The sequence below is a fragment of the Diorhabda sublineata genome, chromosome 3 (assembly GCF_026230105.1).
Source record: "Diorhabda sublineata isolate icDioSubl1.1 chromosome 3, icDioSubl1.1, whole genome shotgun sequence".
Lineage (NCBI taxonomy): Eukaryota > Metazoa > Arthropoda > Insecta > Coleoptera > Chrysomelidae > Diorhabda > Diorhabda sublineata.
In genome coordinates, this window is record NC_079476.1 from 30,457,358 (window position 1) to 30,470,508 (window position 13,151).

At 32.9% G+C, this 13,151-nt stretch overlaps 1 protein-coding gene across 1 annotated transcript in view; it reads right to left on the reverse strand.

Annotated features, from left to right (window-relative positions):
- The window catches only part of LOC130441753 (dynein axonemal intermediate chain 7-like), a 45,914-nt gene extending 35,631 nt beyond the window's left edge, over positions 1 to 10,283 (reverse strand). The window contains exons 1-4 of the mRNA XM_056775539.1: positions 10,262 to 10,283; positions 2,282 to 2,470; positions 790 to 881; positions 584 to 727 (exon numbers count right to left, since the gene is read on the reverse strand). Coding sequence (XP_056631517.1) covers positions 584 to 727; positions 790 to 881; positions 2,282 to 2,470; positions 10,262 to 10,283 — 447 coding nt within the window. The remainder of the gene's footprint in view (positions 1 to 583; positions 728 to 789; positions 882 to 2,281; positions 2,471 to 10,261) is intronic.
- Between the last annotated feature and the right edge of the window lie 2,868 nt (positions 10,284 to 13,151).

Below are 13,151 nucleotides of genomic sequence, written 5' to 3' on the forward strand. Positions count from 1 at the left end.
GAATTAAATATTATAATTAGAATAGAAGTACATAGTTTACAAAGTAGAAAGTACTTTCCAGTATTATATTATTGCGCCATGCGGGAAAAGATTAAATTGATTTGATTTCAATTGGCAAGTGATTGTGCGTTTTTTTGCATTGTAAAATATTGATCCAGTAATGTTCTATATCGATAAAACTATGGCTAACAAATTACCAAGAAGTTAGATAAAATCGATTCAGCCTCCAGCGCCACTAAAATCTTAATTCAACAATGTTGTTGAAGCTCAGCGCGTTAAGTCCATTAACTTAACTTCGACTTCATTAATAGATATTCAAATGACCGAAAATGTGTTTTAGCGAAAATACCTACCAGAAATTACTTCAAATGTAACCGCTAATTACAATGTTGAGTGAAATATAAAAATAAGTTGCATTTTGATTCTGAACCTCGTTTGAAACACATAAAAAACGCTTCACTGCATTTAGTTCATTAGAGTTCTTATAGTGAAAAAGGAATACGATATTCATTGACTGGTAGGTAGTACGATATTCGTCAATAGAAACTCTCCTTCTCCAATGAAAAATAGATGGGGAAAGTACCTTATCTAACTCAGCACCTATGTCAATACCATCTTCATCAATAGATAGTTTCACGATTTTACCTTTAGTCACGTGCTTTTTTTTGGAAGCTTGTTTCTCTTCTTCTGGTGTTGAAGATCCTGATGAGTACGACTCCTCATCATCCTAAATGTAAAATATGACAAATTTGGAATAAGAATTAAACTGGTTCATTAGGAAATGTATACCTGTGTTAGCTGGAGGAAACTTTGTAAAATATTTTTAGATTTTGACTTAATTTTGCTAGGCTTCGATTTCAACGTCTTGGAGCTGCCTGCGCCTTTAATAACAACGATAATAGTTTTAGCAAATGGGGTTTACTCTTTAAAAAACAAGTATTTGATTATCTTCATCTTTATTGCGTAAGTGGTCTGTTTCTAATAGATAGTAGAATAGCAATAGACTACCAGAAAACGTAATATTTGATAGAAAATAATAGTCTTCATTTTATGCGAATGAAAATCTGAACTACCTCAAAGGAAAAAGCTGAATATATCGGAAACTGCTACTTTTTCGAGGATCTTCTGATTAATCCTATGTAAATCGATAAATGAAAAGTATTTCACATGTAATACTGCTCGTAAAGTAGCATAACATTGCAAGCGATGATAATAGCGGAGCTGCTTCTATTTGAATTTTTTTACTAGAAAATCGGAAAGTGGTATGCTGTTGATGAATCTTGTGAGGTACACATTTCTTCAGCGAAAAGCTAGATTGCGCAAATCGTTACCAGTTATGGGTATAGGATATACCTATCTCTTTTTAGTGTCCTGCAACTAGTGATAGATAGTGAAAAATGCGGGAGTCGGAGCAGAGGCGTTGCAAGGATTGGACTCATGTTAAAAACAAAGTTTACTGTTAGTGGTCTAGTAAGAACACCATTTAGAGTCAGATTTACGTAAACGATCACATGGGTGCCAGTGCACTCTGTGATATCCACGCGGCTTGTTCTGTTTGTCTGCAACGATTTTTTGTGCAAACGCTAATTTGTTCGATTTTTATTATACCAAGTCTAAGTGAACAACGCAACGTGCAGCTGTGAAACATTGTTTTTAAAGATGGCGCTTTGGGAAAAACTACTAAACCTAAAAAAATACGAGTGGTTGAAAAATGACGACATGTCGATCCACAAGATAACTGTCCAAAAAGGTTTGGGAATCAAAAAGAATTGTTCGCACTTCAATTGACTTCAGTCATGAAACCTGACGTACTTTAAAAGAACAGGTTGAAACTAGTCCACATTACAAAGAGTGTGTAACAGTATTTGTCAAAAACGATCCCATTTGTGGTAGACAGGAGACTGATTTTTCTACCATGATAATGCACCTGCACCGTTTAACAGTTAGGCTAGAAATGGCATGCACCACACACCTTACTCGCCTGTCCTGGCCTCGTGAGACTTTTCTCATTTCCACGCATGAAAAGAGGTATGAGAGGATACCGATACAACGTGGAAGAAACGACGAAGAAGCTGTCAGCCATGTCTAAAGATGAGTACGAAAACAGTTTCGAATATTGGAAGCATTAGTTATATTAATGTATTAGTTGTAATGGGAAGTATTTGAAAGGGATAATTCATATAGTTTCGGTTATTTTTAGGCCCTCTTCATCAGAAGTATATCAGTTCTTGTCCACGCGAAGAAATGTTTAAGATATAATTTAAAAAAAGCTTTCACTGACCTAATACTAAATTAGATTTCGTAGACGAATCCAATGGGTACTGAGTCTGTGAAGCAGCAAGCATCATTTGGGACTGATATTCCTGTTTGGTCATTGTACTAGAAGGTATCACAATTGGTGCATTGAACTTCTTTTCCGCTTTTTTCTTTCCCTTCTTGCGTTTTTGTTTACCATCTGGTACCTCTGAGGCTATAGGAATTGTGAAACATATAACATTTACTTTATTGACTTTATTGCGTATTTTTCCATAAAAAAACATTTTAAAAGAATTATAGAAACTAAAACCACGCTTCTAAGAAGCAGATCGACACCAAGAATAATATAATTATTTCAGTGGTAACAAATACATTATTGAAATTCTTTAAATCGCTAGATATAGACCCCAATAAGTATTGGGTATATCGGGTATAACTAATAAAATATTTTAAAAATCTGTCTTCAGCAGTAATGTTCTCCAGCTCTTCTCTAACTGTTTAATACTTTTTCTGTGAAACACTTTTCATTCAACATAGACTTTAATTTTGATACACTTCAATAAAACCAAATTTCTTTACAAGGAGCATTCTTTTTAAGTATGCAAATAATCCGTGAGAGGCAGATCTAGAAAATAAGTTGATATTTTTTTTTCTTTTGCATTTGAGAACAGTTTTTCTTTATTTCGAGATTCGTTGTTAATGTTGTCAATCTTTGTGAATATAGTCCATGAATAAAACAATCCCAAAATACCGTTTCCATAAACTCAGTAGCTGATGTTTTAGTTCCTTCTTGCGGCTTTTACTGGCTGTTAATCACTTCCGATTTCTTCTATTCGGGAGTACATTAATTAATCATATTGTCACATTTATTAGTGCAGACCTCAACCAGTGAGAATTTTTGCTTCCCTTTTTCAAAAATGGGAATTAAATTTTTCAAAAATCGATTTACATCATCCATTCCTATGGTTTATCCATTTCCATTATCAAAAGAGAATAGAAACGTTACTTCTTGATTCTTTTTGTTAGGAATTAATAAGGGAAATCTATAATCTATTTATGGAAATCATTCCTCATTCTCCATTTCTCTCTTTTGAAGTTATTCTGTAATCCCTCTAGAGAAATAGTTCTGCATATTCATACAAGATTTTTTGGCGTTAATCCTTTTAGATTTTCTACCAATAGGTACAATGCAATATTTTTATTTTCATTTCAAATAATTTCATGTAGAAAAGACCAAGAATATATTAAAACATTATAATTTATTGGAAAATATGCGGTTCTAAATTGACAGTTTTAAATTTTCGCGCGAAATCGGACCTTTGATTTAATGACAACTTTCCTGTTTGTCACTGTCGTATTTGTTATACATTAGCTTTCATATATGCTTTTGCATATTTCGGTAGTCTTTGGAGATATTTTCTTGTAAGAATTTGAAAGAGACTATCCATCAACATCAGGTGCTCATAACAGTACTAGTATTATCCCAAACTCATGTTTTGTGCCAATTTGTCTATCTTCGAACCCAAACCTGAGAAAATAGTGGTTTCAAGCTGCGAAGAGAAATGACAATTATTATTATATAAGTCAGCTAATATACTTGTAATATGTTTAATTAATCTGCTGGTAGAGAAAAACATGTTAGTAGCAAACCTAAAGCAAGTTCAGAAATAGTTAGTAATTCAGTAGAGTAGCGAATAATTTAAGAATTTAGTGCGTTAGAAACAAAAGAGTTGATTTTTTTACAGGTATTTTAATGCAGACTAATAGATATAAGACAAGTTTCAGAGGTCGAGAATCTGATAGATTTACGAATTTTTTTCGAGAAAACTATAACGAAAAAATGTAGGAGACCCTTTTAATTGAGAAAAACTTACCCTACAACGTGGTATTTTTATTTTCTTATATATTCATCACAGAATAAAATAATGGGAAATTTTGGAAATAAAAATGATTTTGGAAATTCTGTTGACATTAGAAAATCGATAGACGATATCGATATCGATAGAAGTTTTTCTTAAATCAGTTAGTATGCTTTTAAGTCAAAAAAATCAAACTTTTTGCTTATAACTTTTAGTGAAAAACTGCCTCCTGGTCTACTGGACTGGTCTACTAACCAGGTTCGCATCATACATAAGAGCCAAGTCGTGTAATGCATTATTACATTGTTTTTTATTTGTTTATTATATTATTGTAACTTGTAAGATGAGAAAACCCATATTTTATTTCCCATTAATAGCATTTATTCGATCGAGTATGTAACATGATAAAATAAATTGTTAAAACTCAAAAAAAAACTGATTTTATTCATGTTTGAGTTTGAAACTTGGCTTGCAGCGAACCAACGAGTAGACAAGCGCTTTTTTCTTGTCTAAGATTGTAATGGAACTTCTTATATTAAGCGCTGCATCACTCGCTATTTCATTTGTTGCCAGATGCCTGAAGGATATTTAAGTGATTTAGTGAAATTTTACAAGATATCTGTTTTCGAAACTTAATTTATTTTGTATTGTTTTGTTTTGTGATCGATATTAAAAAAATAGCATTTAGCTTAGATATAGGACCTGAATTCAAAAAAATGTCTGCGAAAAATTACGAACGTTACAATAAATCTATCCACGACGAAACTTGATTGTTTTTGTAGTGGTCTAGATGTAATCATAACTTGAGATTCCAATTACTTTCTTCTTATTATATTAATTTCGCATTTTATGAAATTTAAAAATTATTCAGACTACGAACAGTAAGAATTAAGTTGAAAATCAATGACAAAACTCGCAATGAACGAGACATAACTGCCGTGGAACTTGAAGAATTGCAATATTTACAAAGTGTGGATTGAAAACTTATCAAGAAGAAACTTTAAATTAAATTATATAACAGTTAAAAACGTGAAGGATTCTTTTCCTGATAAGAGGGAAATACTTTTCAGAACGTAGAATATAAAAAATTATTTAAGATCGACCATGAAGAAAAACCGACTAATAATCTTGCCTCTAATATTTCAATAGAATCGAGCCAGCCAATAGATTTAGAATCGAATATATAATTAAACAATTTGCAAAATGTAACAATTGTATATAAAATAAAAAATGCCGAATTAATGATTTTGATATCATAGTTCATTATTGATCATTTCAACTACTTGTACGAAATAATGAAGTAGCTATAATCTAGAAGAAATTTAAACTAATGCTAATGTGGCGCTACCCTTAGTTAATGCATTTCGACGGAAACTTTTTATATACATAGATTGTTCTTCTTCCCTCTATCCTCCAAAATAAATTGGTCCCTTCCTACACTTGAAAACTCTGCACTTTCGACAAAAAATTTACAACTATGTCAACTTTAACTCTTAGTAAATCTCTACAGTTTACTTTGACATACCCAACTTTAGATTTTATTCAAAGAAAGCCCAATTCACATAACCATAAAAGAATATTCAATTTTACAACCATAACCTTAAATGAGTTATCGTATCGTATCATCACTAAATGCTCATGCTGACGTTTTGTTTCAAATAAATTTTAATTCGAAATTATGGTTAAATATCAACGTTATGTGGAGTAAAAACATTGCATTTGTCCTTCTTTTATATTTATTCAACATTTTAATCATGAAATGTTCATAAATGTTAATTTATATCTTTTCTATTCTCCGCCAAAGTAGCAGTAAATAGTTACAAAAAATAAAAAAGTGTAAATGTGGCAGCGGCACCCGCATCATTAGTATTGATGCGAATTGTTTCTGATGAACATGTTTCAAGACATAATCAATATTTATACCGTAAAATGGGGTGAATAGGAACAAAACTTCAATATTAATTTATAGTTGTATGAAAGCCAGTTCCTTTGATTAATTTTGGTGTTATGGGTTAACTATAGAATGAATAAGAATATTGTTTGGTTTTGTTCTGTTGGTAGCACTTATGTCTTTACATCATTGAAAAATTGTAAGAGCGCTTGTAGACGTCCGTTTTTTTCACCGGACAACGGACCGTCAATAAACGGTTGTTCTTGTAGTTAATTGTGTTGAACTGGTAGTCAGAGATTACGCACGTGTGAAATGAATAATAAGAAAAAAAACTCGTATTGGCCTACTATTTGTATAGGGTTTTCCAATAGGGACTTGAGAATTTTTGTGAACAAACCTTTTCACTTAACATCGAACTGTCACTGTCGGTTTATTCAATAAACATAACCTTTCCACCTTGGTGAAGTACACGAAAGAACAAAGTCTGCAAATCTTAAAAATTAACTACAGAAATTCGGAGTCGGTGGCCGCTACTTTAAGGTTGTTAACTCCGATTTTCGATCGTAATTCTCGACCTAGTAGACAGGTAGTAACAAGTTTAGTGAAAAAGTTTGAGTCTACATATTCGTTGTGTGATGTCGCCGTGCCAGCGAGACTACGGGTTGGTCGAAAATATCGCTGCCGCTGAAACGTCCGTAGCAAATGATCCAAATCAGTCAATTCCACGGCGTTCTTAAGAGTTGTGCATCGCCAAGACCACTTTATGGCGAATTTTCCGTAAGGATCTTACTTTACACCCATATAAGATCAGGCTCATTCAAAAATTGAAGCCGATGGACCATTCGAAGCGACGTACGTTCTCCGATTGGGCTCTGGGAAAGATGCGCCAAGATGTCATTTCTGGCTCAATAGGTTTGTCAATAAACAAAATATGCGGTATTGGGCGGGTGAAAATCCACATGTGCTTAATGAAAAACTACTTCATCCACAAAAGATAACTGTTTGTTGCGGTTTGCATGCCGGCGGCGTCAAGGGCCACGTTTTTTCACCGACGATAGTGGTCGTCACGTTACTGTGAATGGTGATAGTTATCGCGCCATGATTATCGATTATTTTTGGCCCAAATTGAAATATATGTACTCGGACAGCATGTGGTTTCAACAGGTCGGTACCATAAGCCACACAGCACACGTTAACAATCGATTTATTGAAGAACAAGTTTGATGAGCGTGTTATCTCAAAAAAGGGACCAGTCGATTTGCCGCCTCGTTCGTGCGATTTAACGCATCTAGATTTTTTTCTTTGGGGCTACGTCAAGTCATTGGTCTATGCTAATAAGCCGACGACTTTGGAAGAGCTCAAAGCCAACATTGAACGTAAAATAGCAGCCGTTTCGGTCGAAATGTGTGGCCGAGTGGAAAATTGGGGCCAACTAATCAACCGCTGCAAACGTGCCCACGGTAGCCATATGAGCGAAGTCGAGTTCCATTCATAAATGTTTTGAATGTACTTCAACTCGATAATAAAGTTTTTGAAATATCTCATTTTGTTTTGAAAAACGTTGTCAATTCCTTATTGGAAAACCCCTTATGAGAAGAAACAAAAAGAAATAGAAAAACGTAAATGGTCATTGTGGGTGCATCTTATATTATTGGAAAGGGAAGAATATGGCGCATTTCATACTCTTTTTACGCAGTTGGAAGACGATGAAACTGAATTTTACAATTACAATAGCAGTTATTTTTAAAAGAACTCAGAAAGACGACACTCCATTTGCAAAAAACAGGCAATACGTCGGGCAGCGTCAACACGCACTGATACAATGGTGTGGATGACCGCACTTTCTTACACCGGAACGGTGTTCGTCGCGCCGAGGGGAAGCGGTGGTGCATCCGGCGTATATTGTTCGCCGGACCGATGTCCGGTGCATGTACACACATCCATTATAAATCATACACCACCGCGAATCCGTTAAAAATCCGATGAGAAAAACGGACGTCTACAAGCACTCTAACAGTTTCCACATGTTTTCTAATGTACACAAACTTTACCTGTAAGTGTGAAGCTGTTATTTATATACCTTATTTAGTATGCTATCATTGTTATTCAAGTTGTCTTTTAGCATAAAACACTTTGTTTAATATATTATCTAAATAGTTCCCTGGCAACAATTTTTTTTAGTTGTGACATCACCATTTTCTGAAGTGCAGGATAAATGGAACCACAGCTCTTTTTGTTCCCATTCACCCCACACCACGGACTGCTAAATTGGCAATTTATTGTTTATACTATATGAAATACATTTATATATTAAGTTATTTCATTCCATATATAATACAAAATCTCGAGGAAAGCATTATTCCGCCGAAATCAATTCTCCAAAGACATATAAAATTGGGCGATCTTATTAAAAAAGTCTTTAATAAGTCGCTTACAAATATGTACAGACTGGTGTTGTCCAGTTGATGTAATCACACTAAGGCTTCTTTTCAAAGACTTTCAAGATGAACAAGGTAAATCAGTCAAACGGTTTAAATAAAATTTCCTGGGAGGGATTTTGTAGTTTTCTTAACCGCCATTGCAAGGAATTATCTACAAGAATGTGCCAGAATATCAAACGTCGAGAGCTGCTGTTCCCTAGGAGACCAACAGTGAATATTTTGATGAATTTGAAAAAGATATTCCCTCATCAAATATAATAAATTTCGATGAGACGAATTTGAGTAATGATCCCGGACGACGCGGCCAGAACTCAAGCAAGTCTTCAATATCGGTATAATGTGATGATGATATACTACCTTATACCGTATACAAGGCGTGCAAGAACTATATGCCAGTTGATGAGTTGGTGATCCTACAAACTTCCGATACACCAGAACAAAATCGGGATGGTTCGATTTGTTTTGTTTTGCTGACTGGATGGAGACAATAGTGTTTCCTTATTGAAACAAAAAGAGATAGAAAAGTACCTCATTGGAGATAATTTTCCATCTCATTTGTCTGTTGATATGATAAAGGTCTGCAAGGTGCAAGGAAAAAGACATTCATTTCGTTGCCTTTTTTCGTCCGATGAAGATCTCGAGGAGAAATATTTTGGAAGAATGGTAAAAAGGCTCTGGGAAAGGAGAGTCATCATTGTCAAAGGACAGATTCTCCTCAATTATAAAATGCCTTTTACGACATATTGAAGAAAGAAAATGTAATTTCAGGATTTTAAAAATGTGGCATAGGGCCTCTGAATTGTGAGAAAGTGCTTAAAATGCTACCCTCTACAGACAACACAAAAGATCAAGACCATACCCCACGCCATGGCGATGATTGAAGCCTAAAAGGGAAAGGAAGAAAGTAACCGTGACAGCTGGGAAAAGTGTAGGAGTTTCAGACTTTGAATCTTAAAACGAAGACATAAATGCTCCTTCAACTAGAAAGAAAGCCGCAACACTTGAAGGGAAGAAAAAGAAAAGAAACCATTCAGACAGTATTCTTTACAAGATAGTGATGCTGACTTGGTGTTGTCATGTAAATCTAAAGATGAAACTGAGCTTGGATGAATGTCCGCAAATTATAGCGTTTCAATCGGCGACTTTTTACTTATTAAAGTATTTGGAAAAACGCGAAAAAATTTACATCTTTTTGTTTAAGAGGTATAACCTGATAACGAGGGATACATTAGTTCCTTTTAGAAAAAAATCAAGCAATCTTATGGGCTTTTCCCAACTCAAGAGAATGCTTCTCTTAGTTCTAATGAAGTTGTATTGAACTATGTAGAGAGAATTGGAGCATCTAAATCTGCCAAATTCTTGAATTTTTTCATTTATCAATGAATTAAGTGCTTACACCATTCACTCACTCTTTTTCCTCTTACAAGAGAAGCGTGATGTTGTTGAACTTTTTTAGAATATAAATTACCTTATTTATACTTGTAAAATGTTTTACATTATCTACTCTAATCCCTGTAACTGTTCCTATTCACATCTACATGTTTTAAATAGAAACACAATAACATTTTTAATAACATTGGGAACAGTAACATATTTGTTTACAAGATCTACAACTCAAAATCAAACAAAAAGTAGATAAATAATAGAGGAAATGTAAAATTGAAATTTGGTGCATTTCTCAATCAATTTTGATGTGCTATATCACTTAAGATACTAAAAAGTTTTCATATTCACCCCATTTTACAGTAATAAACTGAAAATTTCACGTCTTGTAAATGTAGAAGCAATAAATAATGATTGTTATTAGAACTCACCTTCAACTTCGATTTCGCTCATATTTAATATTTACAATTGGTATGTACAGAAAATTAATTTATGAATTTGTTAATTCAAGACTTTTGAAAGTTCATTTATAATAATAAACGATTTGACATAAATATTATTAAGCTGGTTTCACACAAAACATATACTGCAAATACACGGCGCAGACGTGTCATAAATATGGCAACTAATCCGGAAGATATTTAGATTAAAACTGAAATCAGTGAGTGCTCTAATCAGTGGTGTTGTCGAGCTGGAATGCTCCGGAACGTCGTTCCGGTACTTCCTTTTTGGACAGGAACGCGCTCCGGAACTAAAAATGATTTCTGATAACGAGAATTGGCTGACGTATTGAAAAAAAAATTAAAAAGAATTTTTTTTCTAAATTTTGACGAATTTTTATATGTATCATTATAAACAAGGTATGAACCGAATCCGAAACGGAACAAAAGTCGGAACTAACCGGCTTGTTTCTCCGAAACGTCAACCGGAGTCCAGAACGTTTTTTTTTTCTGCTGATCCGGAACTCGAACCGAACCGAAACAAATACGTGAACCGTGAACTAATTAAACTTTATTTATAAAGTTTAATTTATTAAACTTTATTTAAATTAAACTTTATTTATAATAAACATTAGAAGAAAAAAATATAAAATTTTAAAGAAGATTCCATACATAAATTTTAATGCAAGCGGCCCACGGACCGTACGTCTGGTATAGTTTATTGCCATACCCAAATGGGTCTGCGGCTAATGCTAAGAATTTTTATTATACGTTTGTTGTGAACTAGAATTTCCAGATGTTGGTTTCCAGTATTGGTAGATGTTTTAAACTTTATGAGTTTATTACAGTGATGCTAAGAAAAATGCCGACAAACGAACCGATTTTCATCCCAAATGTGCATTGCTGGGAAACTCCCATCTTTGTAGTTTTTACATTTCCCACCCTTAGTGTAAAAGTTTGAGTATTTGATACCATTTTTTTTATCAGTGTCAAACCATCTTTGCGACAGAACATTTATAGAAAGTGGAAGTTTTAGTTAGTGAATAAGTGCCACACAAAACTATTGTATGCATTAAAACCTTTATTACATACAATGTAATAATAAGATTAATAAGTACTACTGTTATCAAAATATTCTATGCACGCTACCTTTTGGCGCCTGTCAATTTCAATCAGTACGAAAGACGATGAAAGCACAACACCATCAACAACAATGAAGCCACTGAAATTGAGCTAAATTTGGAAATAGTGAGTCAGACGTGGATTAGGCCTACTGGGGATACCACGATAAAAAACGCGCTTTTGTAGGACATTGTAGGAAATTTTTCTATAATTATTTTGTATGAATATGTTTTTCCTGTAAAATGCGTCAAAAAGGAGTTATTATAAAATAAAATAAAAAATATATATATAATAAAATAGCTGACTATCAAAATGCCCGTAAACTTTCCAGGTAACCTCTATTTTTTCAACCAAATGAATGTACTACTAATAGACTAATTATTGTTATTGTTAAACAAATATACCTACATTACTGTTTTATTCATAAATCTCTAGTGTGATTACATTGCTATATAAAACTTTAAAAATAATATATATAATTGGAGTTTATGATTTTTTTATTGTTACTTACCATTTTTATATATTTTAGTGTTTAGTCGACACAAAATATTAGGAATTATATGTGAACGTTTGGAAATTATTGATCAAACACATATTCCCACAAATATTATCAGTATAGTACTTACTTGTGTAGATTTTCACAATGTATAAAAGAATTAAATATATTAATATTAAAATTTTTTCATAACTAACTATAATACTTAATTAGTTATTCGTTTTTTTTCCAATTATAATATAATTTAAGTAATTAGATCAATTTTTTCGTTTGGTTATAATAAATCAAAAATTTGGTATTGGATATTATTATATTCATTTTTTTATTTATTAATACTCTCAAATACTTTTTGTTTTAATATTTTAGATCATACACGTTTTGAAATTAATTAGTTATTATTATTATATTTCTTTTCTTTCTGATGTTAATTTTATATGAAGCTGTGATATCTACATGTATGCCAGGAGCTTGAACCAGAATGTTTTCTGAAATTCTTCTCTTATTTTCTAATGAACTCTCAACATGATTTTCAGAATATCCACTCCTGAGCCTACCAGGAGAAAATGTCCTGTGTATCCTTTGACATTAAGTAGACCTAGGTACTGAGCAATCTTTGCTGGTAATTTTTCAATGGTAATTATGCCCACGGATTGTATGCCACATTTCCCATTATAATATCGCACAAAAAAATCTGTCGTGCTTTACATCAGAAGGTATAATATTTCTATACTTTTGAGGTGGTCAACAAGATTGACACCATCAATATTTACAGCAGTGACCAGAAATTCGGTAATAACATGTGTTTTGCTTTCTGGAATTGTAATTTTAAAAAAGTTGTTTTTATAAAATATGTCTTCTTCTCGCAGAAACGTCAGTTCAGTCTCCTTGCAGGCTCCCAAAATATCTATTATCATTGCTACCTAAGGGACAGATTAATTTAACAATAAATTATAAACATATCGTTAATTGAGTCGTACTTTTGCAAATAGAAATGTTTTGTCTTCGTCCTCTTTTATAAACCATTCTACATACTCCTTCGGCAAAATATTGTTATTATTATTATATGCTATATCGTTCTTTTCATAACTAGTTACGTAAATAACTATTTTAAATATAAAGAATAACAAAGTATAATTCTGGATGAAATATGTATGTTTAGTTGCATATAACAAACATGCATTTCTAAGTATTATTTAGTGATTTTCACAATCTGGCAACGCAACCAAAATATATTAAGTGTTGCCTACATCGTGGGAAATCGTC